This window comes from Salvelinus alpinus, chromosome 9, assembly GCF_045679555.1.
Source record: "Salvelinus alpinus chromosome 9, SLU_Salpinus.1, whole genome shotgun sequence".
Lineage (NCBI taxonomy): Eukaryota > Metazoa > Chordata > Actinopteri > Salmoniformes > Salmonidae > Salvelinus > Salvelinus alpinus.
Window position 1 is genome coordinate 15284780 of NC_092094.1, and position 22687 is coordinate 15307466.

At 45.3% G+C, this 22687-nt stretch overlaps 1 protein-coding gene across 4 annotated transcripts in view; it reads right to left on the bottom strand.

Moving 5' to 3' along the window:
- Nucleotides 1-22473, bottom strand: part of LOC139584370 (receptor-type tyrosine-protein phosphatase beta-like) — a 54357-nt gene extending 31884 nt beyond the window's left edge. The window contains exons 1-12 of one of the 4 annotated variants that reach the window (XM_071416107.1): nucleotides 22313-22473; nucleotides 22153-22216; nucleotides 19233-19319; nucleotides 17434-17838; nucleotides 14554-15827; nucleotides 13226-13502; nucleotides 10926-11219; nucleotides 10370-10630; nucleotides 9267-9530; nucleotides 8123-8398; nucleotides 7606-7866; nucleotides 6376-6642 (exon numbers count right to left, since the gene is read on the bottom strand). In XM_071416107.1, coding sequence (XP_071272208.1) covers nucleotides 6376-6642; nucleotides 7606-7866; nucleotides 8123-8398; nucleotides 9267-9530; nucleotides 10370-10630; nucleotides 10926-11219; nucleotides 13226-13502; nucleotides 14554-15827; nucleotides 17434-17719 — 3460 coding nt within the window. In that variant the 5' untranslated portion in view covers nucleotides 17720-17838; nucleotides 19233-19319; nucleotides 22153-22216; nucleotides 22313-22473. Of the gene's footprint in view, nucleotides 1-6375; nucleotides 6643-7605; nucleotides 7867-8122; nucleotides 8399-9266; nucleotides 9531-10369; nucleotides 10631-10925; nucleotides 11220-13225; nucleotides 13503-13609; nucleotides 14150-14553; nucleotides 15828-17433; nucleotides 17839-18481; nucleotides 18751-19232; nucleotides 19320-22142; nucleotides 22217-22312 lie in introns of those variants that run through there. The other 3 variants (XM_071416106.1, XM_071416105.1, XM_071416108.1) reach the window with 3 other exon arrangements.
- Between the last annotated feature and the right edge of the window lie 214 nt (nucleotides 22474-22687).

Consider the following 22687-nt stretch of genomic DNA (forward strand, 5'->3'; position numbering starts at 1 on the left):
GACGCAGGCAATGAGGCAGTGATCGCTGAAATCCTGGTTGAAGACAGCAGAGGTGTATTTAGAGGGCAGGTTGGTCAGGATGATATCTATAAGGGTGCTCGTGTTTACGGATTTGGGGTTGTACCTGGTAGGTTCATTGATAATTTGTGTGAGATTGAGGGCATCAAGCTTAGATTGTAGGATGGAAGGGGTGTTAAGCATGTCCCAGTTTAGGTCACCTAACAGTACGAGCTCTGGAGATAGATGGGGGGCAATCAATTCACATATGGTGTCCAGGGCACAGCTGGGGGCAGATGGGGCAGAAGGTGGTCTATAACAAGCGGCAACGGTGAGAGACTTGTTTCTGGAAAGGAGGATTTTTGAAGTAGAAGCTGGAATTGTTTGGGCACAGACCTGGATAGTATGGTAGAACTCTGCAGGCTATCTCTGCAGTAGATTGCAACTCCGCCCCCTTTGGCAGTTCTATCTTGTCGGAAATGTTATAGTTAGGTGTCACGCCCTGACCGTAGAGAGCTTTTTATGTCTCTATTTTGGTTTGGTCAGGGTGTGATTTGGGTGGGCATTCTGTGTTCTTTTTTCTATGTTTTGTATTTCTTTGTTTTGGCCGGGTATGGTTCTCAATCAGGGACAGGTGTCTATCGTTGTCTCTGATTGGGAACCATACTTAGGTAGCTTTTTCCCACATGGTTTTTGTGGGGAGTTAATTTCTGTTTAGTGTTTTCACCTTACCTTTCACCTTTCACCTGTTTTGGTTATTCTCTTGTTTATTTTTGTTATAGTGTTCAGTTTTAATAAAACAAGCATGAACACTTACCACACTGCGCTTTGGTCCAATGATTCCTCTTCTTCAGACGACGAATACCGTTACAGAACTACCCAACACAAGCGGACCAAGCAGCGTGGTAACGAGGAGCAGAGGGTTCAAGACTCCTGGACTTGGGAGGAGATATTGGACGGACAGGGACCCTGGAGACAGGCTGGGGAATATCGCCGCCCGAAGGAAGAACTAGAGGCAGCTAAAGCTGAGAGGCGGCGATATGAGGCAAGGCAGTGCAGCAGGCACGAGAGGCAGCCCCCCAATATCTTTTGGGGGGGAGGCACACGGGGAGATTGGCGGAGTCAGGCAATAGACCTGAGCCAACTCCCCGTGCTTACCGGAAGCAGCGTGGTACTGGTCAGGCACCGTGTTATGCAGTGAAGCGCACGGTGTCTCCAGTGCACGCTCATAGCCCAGAGCGCTATATGCCAGCCTCCCGCAAGTGCCATGCGAGAGTGGGCATCTCCGGTGCGCCGTTTCGGCCCAGGGTATCCTGCGCCGGCTCTGCGTACTGTGTCTCCGGGGCGCTGGGAAGGTTCAGTTCGTCCTATGCCTGCGCTCCACCCGTGCCGGGCGAAAGTGGGCATTGAGCCTAATGGAGAAGTGCGAGTGGTAAGCACCAGATCTCCAGTGCTCCCCCACAGCCCGGTTCGACCTGTGCCTGCACTCTGGAGGGGCCGGGCTAAAGTGGGCATTCAGTCTGGAGGAGTGGTGCCAAGGCTGCGCACCAGAGCTCCAGTGCTCCCCCACAGCCCAGTTCATCCGGTGCCTCCTCTACGCACCAGGCCTCCTGTAGGTTTCCCCAGCCTGGTGGGCCCTGTGGCAGCCCCACGCACCAGGCTGTCTTTGCGTCTCCTCCCTCCAGAGTCTCCCTCCAGTCCGGATCCTCCAGCGACGCCCTCCAGTTCGGAGCCTCCAGTGTCGCCCTCCAGTCAGCAGCTTCCAGCGACGCCCTCCAGTCCAGAGCCTCCAGTGTCGCCCTCCAGTCCGGAGCTTCCAGAGGCTCCCTTCAGTCCGGAGCTTCCAGAGGCGCTCTTCAGTCCAAAGCTTACAGAGGCGCCCTTCAGTCCGGAGCTTCCAGAGGCGCCCTTCAGTCCGGAGCTTCCAGAGGCGCCCTTCAGTGCGGAGCTTCCAGAGGCGCCCTTCAGTCCGGAGCTTCCAGAGGCGCCATTCAGTCCGGAGCTTCCAGAGGCGCCCTTCAGTCCGGAGCTTCCAGAGGCGCCCTTCAGTCCGGAGCTTCCAGAGACGCCCTCTAGTCCGGAGCTCCCAACAAGGGTCCCCAGTCCGGGGCCGCTACAAGGGTGCCCAGTCCGGCCCCCACAATGAGGGTCCCCAGTCCGGGGTCGGCGGCGAGGGTCCCCGCTCTAGAGGCGCCACCTAAGTGGGCCGAGCCAGAGGTGGAACGGGGTCTACGTCCCTCACCAGAGCCGCCACCGCGGAGAAATGCCCACCCAGACCCTCCCCTATAGGTTCAGGTTTTGCGGCCGGAGTCTGCACCTTTGGGGGGGGTACTGTCACGCCCTGACCGTAGAGAGCTTTTTATGTCTCTATTTTGGTTTGGTCAGGGTGTGATTTGGGTGGGCATTCTATGTTATTTTTTCTATGTTTTGTATTTCTTTGTTTTGGCCGGGTATGGTTCTCAATCAGGGACAGGTGTCTATCGTTGTCTCTGATTGGGAACCATACTTAGGTAGCTTTTTCCCACATGGTTTTTGTGGGTAGTTAATTTCTGTTTAGTGTTTTCACCTTACCTTTCCTTTCACCTTTCACCTTTCACCTGTTTCGGTTATTCTCTTGTTTATTTTTTTATTTTTTAGTGTTCAGTTTTAATAAAACAAGCATGAACACTTACCACGCTGCGCTTTGGTCCGATGATTCCTCTTCTTCAGACGACGAATACCGTTACATTAGGGATGGAAATTTCAGGATTTTTGGTGGCCTTCCTAAGCCAGGATTCAGACATGGCTAGGACATCCGTGTTGGCAGAGTGTGCTAAAGCTGTGTGTAAAACAAACTTAGGGAGGAGGCTTCTAATGTTAACATGCATGAAACCAAGGCTTTTACGGTTACAGACGTCAATAAATGAGAGCGCCTGGGGAATGGGAGTGGAGCTAGGCGCTGCTGGGCCTGGATTAACCTCTACATCACCAGAAAAACAGAGGAGGAGTAGGATAAGGGTATGGCTAAAGGCTATAAGAACTGGTCGCCTAGTGCGTTCAGAACAGAGAGTAAAAGGAGCAGGTTTCTGGGCGCAGAAGAATAGATTCAAGGCATAATGTACAGGTAGGATGTGAATACAGTGGAGGTGAACCGAGGCATTGATGAACCTGACGATGAGAGAGGTTTTGTCTCTAGAGACATCATTTAGACCAGGTGAGGTCACTGCATGTGTGGGAGGTGAAACAAAAGGGTAAGCTAAGGCATATTGAACAGGGCTGGAGGCTCTACAGTGAAATAAGACAATAATCACTAACCAAAACAGCAATGGACAAGACATATTGACATTAGGGAGAGGTATCCATAGCTGAGTGATCATAGGGACCAGTGGCTAGCTAGGTGAGCTGGAGACACGGCGATTCGGACAGCTAGCGGGCTAACAGAAGGGCCTTAGGGTGACGTCGCGACGGAAGAAGTCTGTTGTAGCCACCTCGGACGGTTACATCAGCAGACCAGTCGTGTTGGATCGGCAGGGCTCCATGTAGGCAGTAAAAGGGTCCAGGCCAATTGGCAAAATAGGTTTTGTAGCCCAAGAAATTGGCTGATTGTCCTCTTCAGCTAAAAGTCTGATATGCTCTAGACAGCTAGTGGGCCGCAGCTAGCAGGATAGCGGGCTAGCGGATGGGCCTTCAGGGGATGTCGCGACGGAGGAGCCTGTTGAAACCCCTCGGGCGGATTACATCGGTAGACCAGTCGTGATGGAATTGGCGGGGCTCTGTGTCTGCAGTAAAAGGGATCCAGGCCAATTGGCAAAATATGTATTGTAGCCCAAGGAGTGGCGGATGGACCTCTTCAGCTAGCCGGAAGATGGGCCTAGCACGAGGCTAGTTCCAGGCTCACTGGTGCTTGCTTCGGGACAGAGACGTTAGCCAGGGGGTAGCCACTCGGATAGCAGCTAGCTAGCTGCGATGATCCAGGTGAAAAGGTTCAGAGCTTGCTGTAGGAAACCGGAGATGTGGAGAACAAATAGTCCGTTATGCGCTGGGTTGAATCGCGCTGTGCAGACTGGCAGGAGTTGACCGGACTAAGGTTAGCTGATGCCCGCTAGCAGTGGCTAACTGACTACTAGCTAGTAGCTAGTTAGCTAGCTAGCTTCTGTTGGGGGTTCCGTTTCTAAGGTATAGAAAATAGCAGATCCATACCACATTGGGTGAGGCGGGTTGCAGGAGAATATTTTAAAACTGGGGTTAAAAATATAAAAAATATATATGAAATATATACAAAGGGAAAAAAAGATATATACACGGGACACGACAAGACAAAGACGTCTGAACTGCTACGCCATTTTGGAAACATCATCATCATATATTTGAAGGCTGAAGGGGATTTAAGATTGGCGGAGACATTTGACAAAGAGATAAAGAAAGGAAAAGAGAGGATGAAGATCCTGGAGAAGTTGAGGAAGGAAAAGAAAAGGTAGAAAAACTCAGGTTGGTGGAAGAAAAAAACTAAGAGAAAGAGAGGATTAAGAACCTGGAGAAGGAGAGGAAATAAACAGAAAAGGAGGAGAAATGTAAATTGGAAGAAGAGAAAAAAAGAGAAAAGGAGATATTGAAGATCCTTGAGAATGAGATTAAGGAACAACAACTGGAGGAGAATGTAGGAATGTAGAAATGTAGGTTTGAAGCAGAAAAGGAGAGAATAAAGAACCTGGAGAAGGAGGAGAAATCAAAAGAAAAGGAGTAGAAACTTCAACCGGAGGAAGAGAAAAAGAAAGAACAGGAGAGGATAAAGAACCTGGACAAGGAGAATAGAAAGGGAAGAAAAGGTTGGCTGAAGCTGAGAAAAAGGTTAGCTGAAGCTGAGAAAAAGGTACAAAAGCAGGAATAGAAAATAGCGGACTTGTGAGGCATCTGTTTCTCAAACTAGACACTCTAATGTACTTGTCCTCTTGCTTAGTTGTGCACCGGGGCCTCCCACTCCTCTTTCTATTCTGGTTAGAGACAGTTTGCGCTGTTCTGTGAAGGGAGTAGTATACAACGTTGTACGAGATCTTCAGATACTTGGCAATTTCTCGTATGGAATAGCATTCATTTCTCAGAACAAGAATAGACTGACGAGTTTCAGAATAAAGTTCTTTGTTTCTGGCCATTTTGAGCCTGTAATCAAACCGACAAATGCTGATGCTCCAGAAACTCAATTAGTCTAAAGAAAGACAGTTTTATTGCTTCTTTAATCAGGATAACGGTTTTCAGTTGTGCTAACATAATTGCAAAAGTGTTTTCTAATGATCAATTAGCCTTTAAAAATTATCAACTTGGATTAGCTAACATAACGTGCCATTGGAACACAGGAGTGATGGTTGCTGATAATGGGCCCCTGTACGCCTATGTAGATATTCCATAAAAAATCTGACGTTTCCAGCTACAATAGTCAATTACAACATTAACAATGTCTACACTGTATTTCTGATCAATTTTATGTTATTTTAATGGACAAAAGATGTGCTTTTCTTTCAAAAACAAGGACATTTCTAAGTGAGCCCAAAACCCACCATTGTGCCCAGTTTGGAAGTATCTTTAAGAACTTTATATTCTGTTGTATATTCTTTGTTCATTTAAATTAAAACGTTCTCAGATTAAGGTAGCTGGAATTCAACAATACAAAAAAGACCACCATCCTTTTCCGTTCATGATGGGAAGTCTTTGAAAGGAAGACCTTGACATGTTTGCTGCAAAGTCGGTGTAAAATTGTCTTTTTATTTTCTTAGTCAACCTTGTGTTCTTTTCGTTGTGTTCTTGAACGTAGCCCTGTCTCTTTGTGTTCTTGAACATAGCCCTATCTTTCATTTTTGTTCATTGATTTCACCTGTGTTAGTTACTCACAAGGTCTCATCAGCTCCTTATTTAGTTCAGTTCATTCTGTTTGTGCCTTTGTGAGGTATTGGGCGTTTTGACTCTACTAAGCCTTATCCTAGCTCGTTTGTGAGAACCAGTCCAGTCTTAGTTTTGATGTACCTGCCTGTTTGCCTACCTGTGTTTGACCATTGCCAGCCTGTGACCACGTTTCCTGCCTTCTGCGACGGCTTAATAAACACCTGCCACGCTCTGCGTGTGAATCTACACCTTTTTCTTTCCTGAGTATTCATGAGGCGGTGGTTCCTAGAAATTCCTGTCGCATCAGATAAAAGCTAAGAGTTCTGAATAATATCCTGTCAATCCTAAATATAATAAAATACATTATTTTGCATACTGGTGTTTGTCACACAAAAACAGTTAAAACTGTCTGTGCCCTTTAACTGAATTCATGTGTGATAGCTAAACATTATTTAAAAATGTATCTATTTTAACATTATATATTTAAAGTAGGCTACATATATCAGTAATCATAAAGTTGTCTACCTGTGCGTCCCTCTGCCACGCTCTGCCTGGAGGCATGTCCTGCTCTGATGGTGGTTACTACCACCCTGTAGAGGGCTCCAGGCTTCAGGGCCAGGAAGCTGTAGGCCATGGTGTGGGCTGGGGCGCTCTCGTTCTTGATCACGCTGCTGTCGTGGATGAGCAGCACATGGTATGAGTCCAGCTCTCCGGCTGCCCGCTCCCACTGTGTCTGGAGGCTGTCTGTGCTGCCACTGTTGGTCACACGCAGACTGGTCACCTGCGCTGGGGCTGGGAGTAGAGAGAGAGAGATAGAGAGGCCATCAGAGATGTGAGACATTACAGAGAAATTGAGATCATAAAGAGTCATTGAGTCAGAGACACAGCATCAGTTCTGTCAATGGGGGAAAGCTCATTATTATATGACTACAACAACTCTGTTACAGTATATGACTATAAAACATATATGGAGCAATGTTGTAGTGCAAACATTTTCAACTCTTACCCTACGAGGTCTGGAGCCTGCTGGTTTTGTGTTCTACCTGATAATTAATTGCATTCACCTGGTCCCAGGTCTAAACCAGTCCCTGATTAGAGAGCAACAATTCGGGCTCCCGAGTGGCACAGCAGTGTAAGGCACTGCATCTCAGTGCTAGAGGCGTCACTAGGGGAAAGGGGGATACCTAGTCAGTGGTCCAACTGAAAGTATTCAACTGAAATGTGTCTTCTGCATTTAACCCAATCCCTCTGAATCAGGTGCAGGGGGCTGCCTTAATGGTCACCCACGTCTTCGGCGCCAGGGGAACAGTGGGTTAACTGCCTTGCTCAGGGGCAGAACGACAGATTTGACCTTGTCAGCACAGGGATTCGATCCAGCAACCTAACCTTCCGTTTACTGGCCCAACGCTCTAACCACTAGGCTACCTGCCACCCATAGAGACCCTGGTTCAATTCCAGGCTGTATCACAACTGGCCGTGATTGGGAGTCCCATAGGGCGGCGCACAATTGGCCCAGCGTCATCCGGGCTAGGGTTTGGCCGGGGTAGGCCGTCATTGTAACAAGATTTTGTTCTTAACTGGCTTGCCTAGTTAAATAAAGAAAAAAAGAAAAAGAAAGAAAAAGAAAGACAAAACGCTGTGGAATTGACTTTGAGGTCCAGAGTTGAGTTTGAGAGTTCTAGTGTCTAGTCTAGAACATAACCATACTGGGGGGAAAAACATCATTATTCATATCCCTTTGGAACCGTGACTCACTGGTTCGTCCAATCACTGAAGTCGAGCTGTTTAGGCCCCCACTGTTGGTCGTGACAGCGATGGCGTACTGGCGTCCGGGTGTGAGGACGTTGAAGGTGCACTCCCTGGTGTCACGGGACAGTGTCCTCTGGGACACGACAGTGTTCCCCTGTCTCAGGATCACAGTGTACCCGTCCCACTCCCCTACCGGGAGAGACCACAGCACGCTCAGAGACGTCTCATCACTGTGACAGACGACCAGCTGCTGGACAGGCCGAGGTGCTGAGAGAGAGGGAGAGAATTAGTAAATAAGTAAAGGGGGGAGAAGGGGGAAGGAAAGGGGGGGTGAGGGAGAAGGGGGAAGGAGATGTGAACAAGTAAAGAGAGAGAGAGAGGGCAAAAAATGATGAACTTCAGGAGCCAATTTGATGACAATTTCATTTTAAGAGCCATCCTACATGGTTTCGATATAATTTGACCCATAAACATTCCACATATACACCAAGCTTAGCATCAAAATATTTGCAATGTAACTTACCTAGCATTCCTTGGCAGTGAGCAATGTTGCCAAACGGGCCAGCCTCCACCATGATCTGAGCTGTGTAAAGCCTGCCAGGCACCAGCCCCAGGGAAGCCCCAGAGAAGGAGTACTGTCTCACTGGCCTGCTTAGTGTCTCATTGACCAGAGCCACTGTGGCATTCATTAGCAGGATGCGGTAGTTCTCCCATTCCCCTCTAGGCGGTGACCATGTCATCTTCAGAGTGCTGCCATCACTGAGACCCACCATGGTCATTTGAGACACCTTGTCTGGCACTGGGGAAGGGAGAGAGGAGGCAGTGTAAAGGGAGGAGAGAGGAGGCAGTGTAAAGGGAGGAGGGAGAGAGGAGGCAGTGTAAAGGGAGGAGGGAGAGAGGAGGCAGTGTAAAGGGAGGAGGGAGAGAGGAGGCAGTGTAAAGGGAGGAGGGAGAGAGGAGGCAGTGTAAAGGGAGAAGGGAGAGAGGAGGCAGTGCAAAGGGAGGAGGGAGAGAGGAGGCAGTGTAAAGGGAGGAGGGAGAGAGGAGGCAGTGTAAAGGGAGGAGGGATAGAGGAGGCAGTGTAAAGGGAGGAGGGATAGAGGAGGCAGTGCAAATGGAGGAGGGAGAGAGGAGGCAGTGTAAAGGGAGGAGGGAGAGAGGAGGCAGTGTAAAGGGAGGAGGGAGAGAGGAGGCAGTGTAAAGGGAGGAGGGAGAGAGGAGGCAGTGTAAAGGGAGAAGGGAGAGAGGAGGCAGTGCAAAGGGAGGAGGGAGAGAGGAGGCAGTGTAAAGGGAGGAGGGAGAGAGGAGGCAGTGTAAAGGGAGGAGGGAGAGAGGAGGCAGTGTAAAGGGAGGAGGGAGAGAGGAGGCAGTGTAAAGGGAGGAGGGAGAGAGGAGGCAGTGTAAAGGGAGGAGGGAGAGAGGAGGCAGTGTAAAGGGAGGAGGCAGTGTAAAGGGAGAATGGAGAGAGAGGTTAATGGAGGTGTTCATGCAGCCAGATCTTCATTGAAGATGCATAGGTCAAGTTAAGGATTGTGGTGCACATTAGTATTTCCTGGCTTTTGTGGCTTTTGACAGCCCTAATTTTTCACTTAAAATAGTTTTGATATGGAACTAGATAGGCATAAACTTAATCTAAGGTGTGACATTGACCCTCCAGAATAATTTACCAGTTCTGCCCATGGTCACAGCCTCAGTCATCTGCTCTCCGACCTTTGACCTCATAGACAACTGATAGGATCGTCCAGGGGTCAGGCCGCTGAAGACCACCTCTGTGGCATTGGGTGGCAGCGTCCTGTCCTGATCGGATGAACCCAGGGTTGCAAGGGAGACCAGGTATGTGTCCACGCTGCCCATAGCTGTGACCCAGGAGGCCCTCAATGAGTCCAGACTGCCGTTGTTCTCCAAGAGGAGGTCTGACACTGCCGCGGGGACTAGGGGAAGAAAAACAACACGTGTCAGAGTCTGGTCTAGTGGGAGCACTGCTGACTGATGGGCTACACATCCCTCTTAGCCATTTCCATTTGAGCGGAAATGGTCCATTTGAGCGGAAACCTGAAAAGAGTTACTTTTTTATTCCGTTTCTGAAGTTGATTGAGAGGGATGTATTAGAGGGAGGTGACAGCAGGTCTTTTTAGACACTGACACCTTTCCAGGACAATTGTACCTGTCCAACTCGAAGGACCATAAAAAAAAAATTCTAGCATTGTGTTCAGTGGCTGTGCAGTGTATTACTGGCTAGCCGTATTTGTATGGTGGGTTGGGAGGGGAAGGAAGGCCTTGATTGGCAAGCCAGCTGCAGACAGAGGAAGGGAAGGGTGGGATAGAGAAGCCTAAAATATCTTGGAAACAACGACAGACAGAGAGCATGGCCATGGTGGTGGTAGTGACTGTATAAAGAGATGGGTGCAGTGTTGGAAAGTTAAACAAAGCCCTGCAAACTAAGCCAGATAAATGTGTGAGAAACATTCCACCCTGAACCTATATTGAACATTGAAGCCCTAGGACTCTACTCCTCTTTGCTGGATAACAAATGCTAAGCAGGAGTAGACTTGGTTAGTGGTTGGATGGGTGAACACTTCAACCAAAAATAGTATCAGTCTTACTATTCCAACAGGTGAATTTCAGAGTCCCTACCATAATATCTGTGAGGACTGTCACCACTGTTACCTTATCCCCCAAACAGAACTAGCATGACATTTCCTCTGTGATTGTTACCTTACCACCAAAACAGAACAGGCATGACACATTTCCTCTGTGACTGCTACCATACCTGTGACTGCTTGTTTGTAGACAGCGTTCTGAAGGCCTCCAGCCTCAGTCACCACAGTGACAGTGTACAGTGTCCCAGGCAACAGGTCATTAAGAATGTGGGAGGTGACGCTACTCTTCAGGGTGACGTTCCTGACCAGGCTGCCCTGCTGCTCCCTCAGCAGCACTCTGAAACGCTCTCTCCTGCCTGGGCCGGGCTGCCAAGAAACACCCAGGCTGTTGGAGGAGGCCAAGAGCTGGAGGCCGCTGATGGCTGAGGGAGCTGGGGGAAAAATACAAAGTGGTCAATGCCAGTGAGCAGCTTGTTGATGTCTAACAAAGTAACAAAGTAGATCAGGGATTACTATGTTATCCAAGTCCAACAAACATGGAGGTACTGAAGTGAGTATAGGAATAGGGGTATGGTAGAATGGCAGTAGAGCAGACAGTAGAATATCCTACACAATTTGTTCATCATAAATATCAGGTGGACAGCACATTGGGTGTAGAAGACCTGAAAATTACATGCAAATAGAGGACCAGTGAAACCACATAACAACAGCAAGTTGGTCCCTCACCTGTGGTTGCAGTGGCCATCACTGGCGTGGCAGTTTTATTCCCAGCTATTGCCACCAGGCTGAGGCCATAGAGGGTGCCAGGGGTGAGGGCGGTAAAGCCTGACTGAGGGACGGCAGTGCCCATGATGCGAGTATTGCGGGTCGCTCCTGTTTTAGTGTCCTGTAGTGTGAGCTCATACCAGTCGACCAGCCCGCGAGAGCGAGGCCAGGATACATGCAGGCCTGGAGAGCCACCATTACCCTGACTAGGACTCTGGTCTGGTAGGACGTCCAACCTGGATGGACTAACCGGATCTGGGGGGGGGGGAGAGAGAGAGAGAGAGAGAGAGAGAGAGAGAGAGAGAGAGAGAGAGAGAGAGAGAGAGAGAGAGAGAGAGAGAGAGAGAGAGAGAGAGAGAGAGAGAGAGAGAGAGAGAGAGAGAGAGAGAGAGAGAGAGAGAGAGAGAAAGTGAACGAAAGAGAGAGAAAGGGGGAGAGAGAATAGAGGAAGGAGAGAAAGACAGAGAGAATGTGTTAGTATTTTTGCTATAAATAATATGATAGACAACAAAGACATCCTTTAAACAAGTGGCCAAGGGGCCAGCATCTTGCCGATATTATATAACCTCAATTAAACATCTTGATATTACACAACTAGGAGAAAAGTTAATGAAGAATATCTGTATCCTGTCTTTGTGCTTCACTGAAAGCCAGTGGTGACTGCCTGCGATGGAGCAGAGCGATAAGATTGTTTTGGTTCTATAAAGAATGTGGCGATTCGCTGGGAGACCTGCGTGCGTCTTGAGCGAGAGAGCGAGCCTTGACAGGAAACGACAAAAATAAAGACCAAATGGAAAGAGAGGAGCAGAACAGGGTAAGAGGTGCCCCCCACAGCTCAGCAATTAACTTTGACCCTTTCTTCATAATGCTTCCCCTCTGAGGGCCCTTCAGAGCAACCCCAGGAATCACATTGGCTAATCAGCAAAACCCCAAGGACATTGTCCGTCCAATCCTAGAGCCACACTGGGGCCCTTTACAAGACCACTACTGTATTACACAGTAACTACATTGTATCTGTAAATATTAAAATAAAAAAATACTGGATAAAGTCCAAGTGATTTGGCAACCACTGATCTGTTAATCTTGAGGATTTCATCCTTCGTAGGCTACTGTCAAAAATGGAAATTTCAAGGTCCACACACAAAGACACAAGAAAAAAAATCTCGGCCACACTTTGAATGCAAAGTTCTGGAGTACACTGTAGTCTAATCTATTTGTCCCGTGAAAACAAAACATGGAGGCCTCCTGTATCCGTTAGTACAAAGAAACAATGCTTGGCGGGAAGTGGCTCTGGGGAGAAGGAGATCTGTCTGGAAACAAACACTTAAGATTAGATGCTCTGCATTGTTACTGACCTCTACTGTTACAACCTTAGGTGATTGGAGCAGCAGTGTGTTCCAGAACTTCCCTGGTTCTAATCTAGAGCTGTGAGACCAATGACCAGAGGGGTTCTCTGGCTCCAAGTTCTTGGCAGGACATTCTAAGGTTGTGGCCTTGACAATGTTCAAAGGATTTTACAAAGAATAAAGTGTACTGGACTTCAGCGGTGTTGGCACAAGAGTTCTCTATTCTCCATGTTCTTCATTATCAAAGCGATGCACAGAATCTATTCAGTGCAACATGGTTCAATACTGGGCAGAACAAAGGCTCGACCACTGTAAGCATAAATCAAATAATACAAAAGGATATGAATGAACATATAACATTTCAAGCCATTTCCCAATACATCAAATATTACAGTAAAATTATATGAAAGCTAAATTCTAAATGTTGCTACATACAATTTAAGTATCAACTTTTGTGCAATAAAACACCAACAGAAAGACAACCAAAAGGAGCTGTTGGAATAAATTAGATGTTTACAATACATTAGAACCGAAGATGTCCTAATAAGATATCACATGTGTTAGATATATTTAATGATGGCGAGTTTATGCTATCAGAGGAGTCATGCCACTACTAACTGTTTGAAGTGGTTCTGACTGCCAAATTCTATATCTTTGAATTAATCAGATGTAAAACTTAATCTTTAACGAAATATAATCATTCGAATATCATGATCAACAATAGAAATAGAGTAAAATCAACAGAAAACATATATAGTGCATGATACTGGGGGAGGAGAGGGGAGTTCTGATATTGTAGGACGTTTAAGATTAATTAAAGTCAATTTAACAGTCTAAAATACATTTAGAATAAAATAACATTAAATAGGTTAAAATATAACAGAAACGAATTTTGGTTTATAACACTTAGCTTACCTGTTCGCACTGATACGTTTCTCCTCTCTCCATCAGTCTTCGATATCACTTCAAAGTGGTGTAACGTCCCAGGTTCTAAATCCCTTATATCGCAGGTATACACATTACTATACTCCCCATATTGATCACAATCCGTTATATCGGAACGACTATTCTCATAAAACACGGTGAAATTACAAGCTTCTCCTGTTGTTATTAATTTGAGTGCAATAGAATCCGTCCTGGCGCTGGTCTCTGTCAGGTTGACTGAACATTTGACAGCATTAGTGGTCTCGGCCTGAAATGAACAGAAAAGTGGCAACATGTAACCAAAAGATAGGCTAAGCAACAGTAGGCAACAAGTAGAAAATAATCAAGGTTAAATTGACTTTAACCATGACTCACCTCGACACAACACCACCATAAACAAACGATCAAATTAATAGTTGCACATCTGAACATTGCGGTCGTTGATTTAAATCCGTTAGGTCAATAAATAGTATTCAAAAAATCAAATATATTCCAACATTGGTTGTCATAATCGGTCCATAAAATAACAATGTATATTTATTTTCTGAATTTCACAATGGCATGTTGGAGGCGGCTACAGGGGTGGCACGTGCCTAACCAAGCATGGCATCTCGTTGTGATTTTGTGGTTGCCCAAAATCTATGCAATGTAGACCACGCACAGTCTCTTCCCACGCTACCATCTCGTCACTTTCAATCTCTAGTCCACATTATTTTCCTACACCCTTCCTCAATGCTCAGGCTGCACCATCACAGGCGTCAGGTAGACAGACTGCTCAGGAAATTGATTCCATATCAGCATCTACTTCCGCCCTCTATATACACTTTTTCTAACACCTACAGTAGCCTAAGTTCCTATCAAATAGTCTGTCTACTTGCTCACAGCCTTAACTTTCACTTGAGTCTGGACAGCAGCACCTTGAGCAGCCTCCTTCTCTCCCCGTGATACCCCACCCTACTTTCCTTCCTGCCTGCCTGCCTCTCTGCCTTCTCTGTCTGAAGAACTTTAGGTCCACTTAAACTAACACCCATAGGATACAGTAGGTTAAAAGGGCATGGCATGGGTGTAATTCATAGCCTACTATTGTGATTGCAGAATTTTCTCTGTTGAAAGACTATTTGAATATGACTAATATATTCTATATTACTATTTGCCATTACTATAGCCCTTCTTTCAGAAGGTCTGTTCCAAGCTTCACTGCCTTTAACGTCCCTTGTACAAATATGCATGCAAATATGATTTTGAGCATTCTTTATGGAATTTCACAAATTCAAAATCGATTGAAATGTTAATTTCAAGTGACTGTCATCATCACGCACCTGTGGGATGGAGGTCAACTCTGTGGTTGTAGTTGGTACTGTAGTAGTTGTTGTTGGAGCTGTAGTTGGTGTGGGTGTGGTTGTGGTAGTTGTGGATGTGGTTGTGGTACTTCTGGGTGGAGCTGTAGTAGTTGTGGATGTGGTTGTGGTAGTTGTAGGTGGGTTTGTTTTCATTATGGGCGGTGTGGTATAGGTTGTGGGTGGGGCTGTTGTAGATGTGATTGGAGTGGTATTGGGTGGAGTTGAAGAGGCAGTAGGTGAGGCTGTAGAGGTTGTGGGCGGGGCTATTTTCATTGTGGGTTTTGCTATAGTCTTTACTGTTGAAAAGGTTGTGGGTGAAATTGAGGATGTTGTGAGCTGAGTTGAAAATGTTGTGGGTGGGGCTGTGGCAGCATTGGGTGGGGCTACTTTCCTTGTGAATTTGGCTGTAGTCTTTGTTGTTCTGACAACAGTAGGAGTTGTAGGGGCAGCGGTTGTTGTAGTCGGCACAGTTGTGGTTTTGGTTGTAGATGGAACCACAAACTTTCTGGGGGGTACTTTCCTAGTTGTGGGAAACGCTGTGGTACTGGTAGGTGTGATGGTAGCATCAGATTTAGTGGTTGAAACAGAGGACGAGATAGATAAAGCAGCAGAAGTTGTGACTTTAGCATCAGAGGTAACGACCACTACCGTAGAAGTAGCTGCTGAGTCTGTTTTAGAACTTGTGTTGGGCACTGAGGAAATTGTTGAGGAAACCACCGTCATAGTGGTAGCTGCAGTTGACACCATCTCATCTACATTAGGTGTGGTGGAACTGGAAGTTGGTTGGTTTACTGATGGAGTCTTGGCTTCGTTCCTCGAGTCGAGGAGGGCATTTTCGGTGGCAGCACTCACCGTTTGGTCCATGGCAGAGTCAGTTGTGGACAAAGCAGGACTGGACGAGAGAACATCATGGCTGTGGTTGATAACTGCCCCGGATGTTGTGACGGCCGTTGAGATGGAACTTGGAATGAGACCCATCGTGGCCGTCCTTCTTGTCCGAGGCTTGACGATGTCATTAGTGTGAGTCGCCACCACAGACTTATATGTCGCCACCCTATTGGTCGATGTGACCTGGACTCTTAATGTAGAGATCTGCCGGGTGGTTCTACTATGGGTCCTCATAGTGTTTGACGAGGAGTGTGTGTTTATTATTGTTATAGGGGCTGTTCTGATGGCGTGGGTGTATGCCAAAGGTTGGTGTGTGGATGAACACATTGTGGGGGTTGAGGTTGAGATGGTGGTGGTGGTGGAACCTAGAAGAAAGAGGGGTTATTGTGACTAGACTTATACACATGATTGTAATATGATTGGATAACATTGAAATAATTTCAAGATACTGTATGTGTTCCATAAGTAATAACTCTAACCCAGCCCAAGTGTTCTTAAATGGGAAATTAAAGAATTTGACCCAAAGTTCCAGACACCGCTGTGTTTTGATGTGGGTGTTTCCTCTTAAAAGAAACACACTGCATGCTCACAACGCCTTATCAACCTGTTAATAACATGGTAATAGATGGTTTATTGTCATGTTATTCATCTTTTTAACAAAAAAGTTAAATTATGTGAAATAAATAGCTGGGTATTGGTTTTATTGGTCACACTTTATTTGGATAGTCCATCTGTAGATGCTGTACAGCATATTATCTGTTATCTGTTGATAAGCAACTGACTATGTTTATAAGCAACTGCTTGCTAATGTTATGGTTAAGGTAAGGGTTAGAGTTAGGGCTAGCGTTAGGGTAAGGGTTAAAGTTGAAGTTATGGCTAGCGTTAGGGTAAGGGTTGAGTTTCGGGTTAGGATAAGGGTTAGGGTTAGGGCTAGCGTTAGGGTAAGGGTTGAGTTTCGGGTTAGGATAAGGGTTAGGGTTAGGGCTAGCGTTAGGGTAAGGGGTTTCGGGTTAGGATAAGGGTTAGGGTTAGGGCTAGCGTTAGGGTAAGGGGTTTCGGGTTAGGATAAGGGTTAGGGTTAGGGCTAGCGTTAGGGTAAGGGGTTTCGGGTTAGGATAAGGGTTAGGGTTAGGGCTAGCGTTAGGGTAAGGGGTTTCGGGTTAGGATAAGGGTTAGGATTAGGGCTAGCGTTAGGGTAAGGAGTTTCGGATTAGGATAAGGGTTAGGATTAGTAGATAGTTAGTTGAAATGTTTGATTGTCTGTAGATCATCTACAGATGGACTATCAAAACAATTAAGTGTTACCATTTTATTATATGTGATAACAGGTGGCCTGAATAAACTTTTACTGTAAATGAACATTAAACAATACCAGTTAGGCTTACATTGTAGCATGTGTAGTTTTTTTTTTTTCAAGTGTGAAATTGATAGCCTCTTCTATGTCCCCTGTATGGCCATTAAGTTCACAGGAAGAACACTGCTGACGTTTTTCCTGACTGAGTGAGTGGGCTGATAAAACACTTGACAACAATGTGCAGGAAAGTCAGTATCAAGAGTGTCATCCTCTGCTTTCCTCAAGCATTCATACCATACGAATGTCAGACAACTCCAAAGTCGACATGGTGCAAGTAATTTCGATACAGATCTTATCTGTCTGATAATTCAGCTTTTTTTTAAATGAAAATCCGTTGTATTTCTGTAAACTAGGTACATTATGTCATAACGAGTTTGTTGGGTCCATGTAGAGATACTGTTGGCTACTAATTCTGTAGTTGGGCCTTATCATTTTACAAGACGTTCTCTTATCAAACTTCAGAGGAGGAAAGACAAAATATCCATAAAGTTCAAGGCTACTATATAGGCATGCCTACTTATAAATAATGTATGGTAGTTGAATGCACAGAAATATATTATTATCTGAATGCAAACTAACAGAAGACATGCAGCCCAATTCCTCAGTAGACCACTCACCTTTACGCGGACATAAATGGGTAAGCACCTGTCTCCCTCCAGAGTAGATTTCCTCATACTTAGTCCAGTTGGAATACTTCTGGTCCCCTCGGATCACAACCCGTATACCTTGTTTCTTCAGGTACATGGGCTTCTCCGCTAACCCGAAGGTTCCTCGTTTGTCGTAGCATTTCCAAGCAGGTGCGCTGTCACAGTCGCTGATCGTGGCCAGGCGCGCGTGCCGAGGTATTGCACTGCTCGGGTTGGCCCAGAGACACTTGGCTGATTGTGTGTGATGCAACTTCATATCTTTCGTCCATTCCCATTGTTGATAGGGACTGGTGACATTGCATCTGCCGAGGATCACAGTCGTTTTGTGGGTTGACAGGCACAGTTTCTTTGGTGTGTGTGCAATAAGGAAACCGTCTAAATGGGAGATACAAAGAGATGGTCAATAGTGGGTGACTAACAATCATCGAATGGCTGAAGACCTAGTGCCAAATTATTAACATTTTGATAGCAATTTAGTAATGTAATGTTTGAAATGCATAAGGCTCAAATACCTACGGGCTACAAAAAGCTACAGGCTTACAGAAATAGTTTTTAAACATTTCCCATGATTATGTTAAATCAGTTCTCAAAAGGCAACAGTTTTATTCGATTACAACTAGTACTTTTCTTTGGTTGTAGCTGAATAAAATAGGTAAATTTACGTTATTGTTATTAACGAATAATCCCTCATCTCACACCTGAGTGAATGTAACGTTATTAGGCTAAAGCTGTCCGTTAAATACGATCATGGTCAATATGAGGTAAAATAAAGATTTTCTTTGACAAAGAATGAACTCTTTATTGTTACAGTGAGATAACCTACTTTTGTCATAATATTTGGAATAACCTCAATCAAAAAATTCGTTCACTGACTGACCCTTCCCAGTATAGACAAGGATGAACTAAAGTTTCCGTTGTTGACTATCTTCACGCACAATAAATGTGGTTATTATACTACTCTAATAATCAGCAAGTTAATTAACTGACCTCTTCACACTTTAAAAGACAGACTACTTACTTGTCGAAGAGCATCGAAAGAGTATTAAGATAATGAAAAACAAAGTATCCATTTTAGTCTACAAGTTGTAACCGTTTAACGCGTCTGCTGGATTCAGATGAGTTGAGGCGTCGAAGGGAAGTTGCCTTCTGGGAAGGACAAAGTCAGTGACCAGCGCTTCCTTCTATTCAATTGTTTTTGTGGTTTCATATTAAAGTACCCTTCAGCACTGGACATCGACAGGGAAATGATCTTCTATCGGAAATACCAAAGAACATCGCAGATGTTTAAGTGTTCAGATGGCAGGCAAACAGATGCAATGCGGGGACAGGTTTATATACCCTGGATAGATGGTATACCATGCAATGGGCGTGATGCGTAGCTACCCAAGTTTGGAATACTGACAACATAAGAAAAAATGACAAGAACATTTATTTTTATTTTTCAGTGTTGACATTTTATTATTTAGTGTAAAGCCAACAGCACATCACCAAACCCAGTTATTATCATATTCCAAATTCCATTTCATATAGGTCAATTATTTGTTAATTTCCAAAATGCTAAACTTAGACCTAATTCAAAACAAATCTGGAAGACAATTGGAGTTATTGTATTTTTAATGCATTGCAATATTGTTGCTGTAACAGATGTGTTCGAAGTCAACCTACCTGGTAAAGTAATTAACAGAGTAAATCATTACATAATACAGCTATTTACAACTCTAAATGTACCAGTTATTTTTCTGGTATGAGTGACAATGTCAAATGATTACCATCACCAGCTCAACCCAATGTGCCCACAGTGTTCCTCTGGCCTCCTCCAGCTGACAGACAGTGATGAACCTCATGGCTTCACAGACCTAAATCATGCGAGCCCAACACACAAACACAAACTAATACATATTACCATTGGCCTATGAGCATTAAAATACAAGGTAGTTGAAACATTGGTACGGTATCTCTATGGGTGACAACACAACACAAAACTGAGGAAACCAAACTGCATATGCTTCCATATTTTGTTTTCATGCACAAAATAATTGATTGTGAAAGGGTAATAGAGAAAGGGATGGACTGGGAAGTGGTAGAGAAAGAGCAAAAGAATGAGAAACTCAGAATAAGGGCTACAACACTTGGAGAGCCCCAGAGAATCTCCTGGGCCAGCAGAGTTTTGGGGCCTTCGCTCAGGCTCTGCTCTTTTTTCCTGGTCTCATCTCCAGTAGGAGTGGGCCCTTTGTGGGACAGGGCCCTCAATCAACCCCCTCTTTCTGACCCCCCCCCCCCCCATCTCTTTCCCCTGCGGAACACTCTCCCCCCTCCCTAACATCCTGTGCTAGTCAGGGGAGAGATCTCTCTCTCTCTCTCTCTAAGCAGGACATCTCCTCCACCCTTCCTCTACATCCTCCTGTCAGCCTCCATCGACCATACCTTCAACCTTCAAATGTCACCGACACATGAAGCACTAACTTGTCCTGGACCTTCACTCATTGGCTCGTTGTTAGAAAGCCCACATTGGTTGAGTTTTTTTAATCTAATTTTGTATCCAATTTAAAGGTGAACAGTTAGTCTGTGAGAGTTTTTTGTTGTTGTTGCTTATTAAGGGCTCCAACACAGAAAAAGTTAGTAAGCAGTGATTCTTACAGAAAATACTGCTGTTAAATATCTGAACTAAACCGCAACAACCCACAGACACCCAGCACTGCAGTGACGATTTCTGCTTCACAACTTTTTAAAAGAACCTAAGAAACTCAATCAGATCCGCTTTAGTCGACATCTGCATAGCGGTTGTTTTGGCGGGGTCGGAGGTGGAACTGCGTTTAGAGCTGTCAAATCCACAAGCAGCTCCGTGCGTTAAGGCCGGTTAAGGCTATCGTGGACACTGCCAATGGACGCAACAAAACCACACCCGACTATAATCCAACAAATCCCATGCAATCCCATGAAGTTTCAACATTCAAATTAGACTGACAGGCTACAATCCCCTCATCCAAATTAACATCAAAACATGCATTAGCCTCACATTAATGGACATTTGAGAGTCATTATTTCTACCATGAATAGAGCCTACACAGTCTAGTACCGTTTTGAACCAACGCAGGAGGGATAATAAGGAAGGGAGTGGTTTGTGACACACAACAGCAGCCGCTCCCCGATTCGTCAGCTCATACCACAGTTATACCTCCAACACCGTCAAAACATCAGCTATATGGATCCGGCCAACGCTGGTTAGCGCTAGTTAATGCTCAATCTGATTGAATCCAGGCCTAAAGGCTGTCACTCCTCTAAAACAACATCCACAAACCAACCAGTATACAAAGACAGCTTCTATTGTTTCAGAGAACTAGTCGGACATAATTTCAAACCGAAAATCTTTACCCTTACCATCTCACTCACACTCACTGTAACACAAGGTCACAAATCTGGACCTACATGGCATCTGTCTGTCTGTGATTTTACCAGTTATTTGTGTGTCCTCTCCTCCCTTTTCCGGTATGTTCTGGTCGGGTCCCTAAAGTCCCACTATGGTTTCCTGCTCATCTCTGTGTCTCATCTCCCTGTCTCATCCCTGTGTCTCATCTCCCTGTCTCATCCCTGTCCCCCCCAACACACAAAAAAAGCACCATTCTGCACTAACTGTAATTTTTATTCAGACATTTGGAACAACTCAAATAAATAATCATAACATTTAAAACTGTATAAATAGATATATATATACAAAAAACAAGACTCATTCATATCAAAAAGAAGTAACATAGACAAATAGAAACAAATTGTATAACATACATACAAATAAAGATCATCGAATTATTACACTTGGTAATAGTGTAATAATTCACTTCTCTTTATTTGTATTTATATACTACAATTTGTTTCTATTTGTCTTTGTTACTTCTTTTTGATACTTATGAGTATTATTTTTGTATATATATTTCTATTCTATTTATTTTTAACAAAAAACACACATAAAAACACAAAACTAAATAGCACAAATCCTATATCACACAATACACAAATAGAATAACACACTTATAAAGAAGATAACCTGATTATTACACTATTGCACTTCAAACAAGAAACACACAAACAGAATTACACAACTAATTGCATTAGTACTGTACAAAGTTAGAGGTGCGCTATTTGATAGATTCTCCCGCTCCCCCTGCCTCGGACTTCCAGTGGGGAGACCTGAGGTCAACCTACCCCCGATCCCTCCCCATCTCGTACTTCTGAGTGGGAGACCTTCCCAGGCAGTAGCCTGCCTAGCTCACAAACTAGAATCATGGGGCCCACTCCGACAAGATTAATTGACCCACAGTCCCACACGGTGACATGATATCATTGACGTGACATGCAAATGAGCGATAGAAAACTGATTGCGCAAATGTCACCATTCATAATATTTTGTTTTTTTGTTTTCTTTGTGCAGGCGCCCCATGCCGGCTCGGCAAGATGCCGCCCTGGGCGGCTGCCCATGTCGCCTATGCCTAAATCCGCCACTGCTTGTGTCTCATCCCTGTGTCTCATCTGTGTCCAGACTGACACAAAATCACCCCTCTGGCATGTATGCAGCTCAGTTTAGTCGATCACAACATGCTGTTAATGACAGTGAGCTAGGCTTTAGTATTAGTTTCAATAGAGGGATGACAGTAGAGTAACAGAAAGAATGTTGTATGATAGCAAACCTTGACTCACGAGGGTGATGCATTTGTAAGGTACTCTTATCCGCCTATCCCTTATGCTGCAAAGGGAGAAGCACCTGTAAAAAATTAAATCATATGGTTATTTTTACAACTAAAGTCCTTTGTAAAACATATTTTCAAAAGATTTCCAAAAGTAAGATAAAGCAACATACCTACTTCTTGAAGTGCGTCTTGACACAGTGGCTAGTGTGGGATATTGGCTGGTCTGGTCTCTCCAGGTCTCATGCTACTTGTCTCCTCCCTGTCGACCCATTGTGTTCTGCCTGGGAGAGCAGAGAGCTAAGAGGTCAAAGAGACTGTGGTGGGTCCCGGTCCCACGGGGCCAGATAAACGGAGGGAGAGGGTGGGGTGGAAGGGTGTTGGTGCGCTCCTATGCTGAGACAGGGCGGTCCCTGGGTGCCCCCCTCCTCCCTCTCTCTCTCTCGCTTTCTCTTTCTCTTTCTTTCCCTCTCCTCCTCTCTCTCTTTTGTACCCAGCCGTGCCAGTCTGTTCCTGCCACTCTAGTGCCAAGGACTAGAGATAGGGCT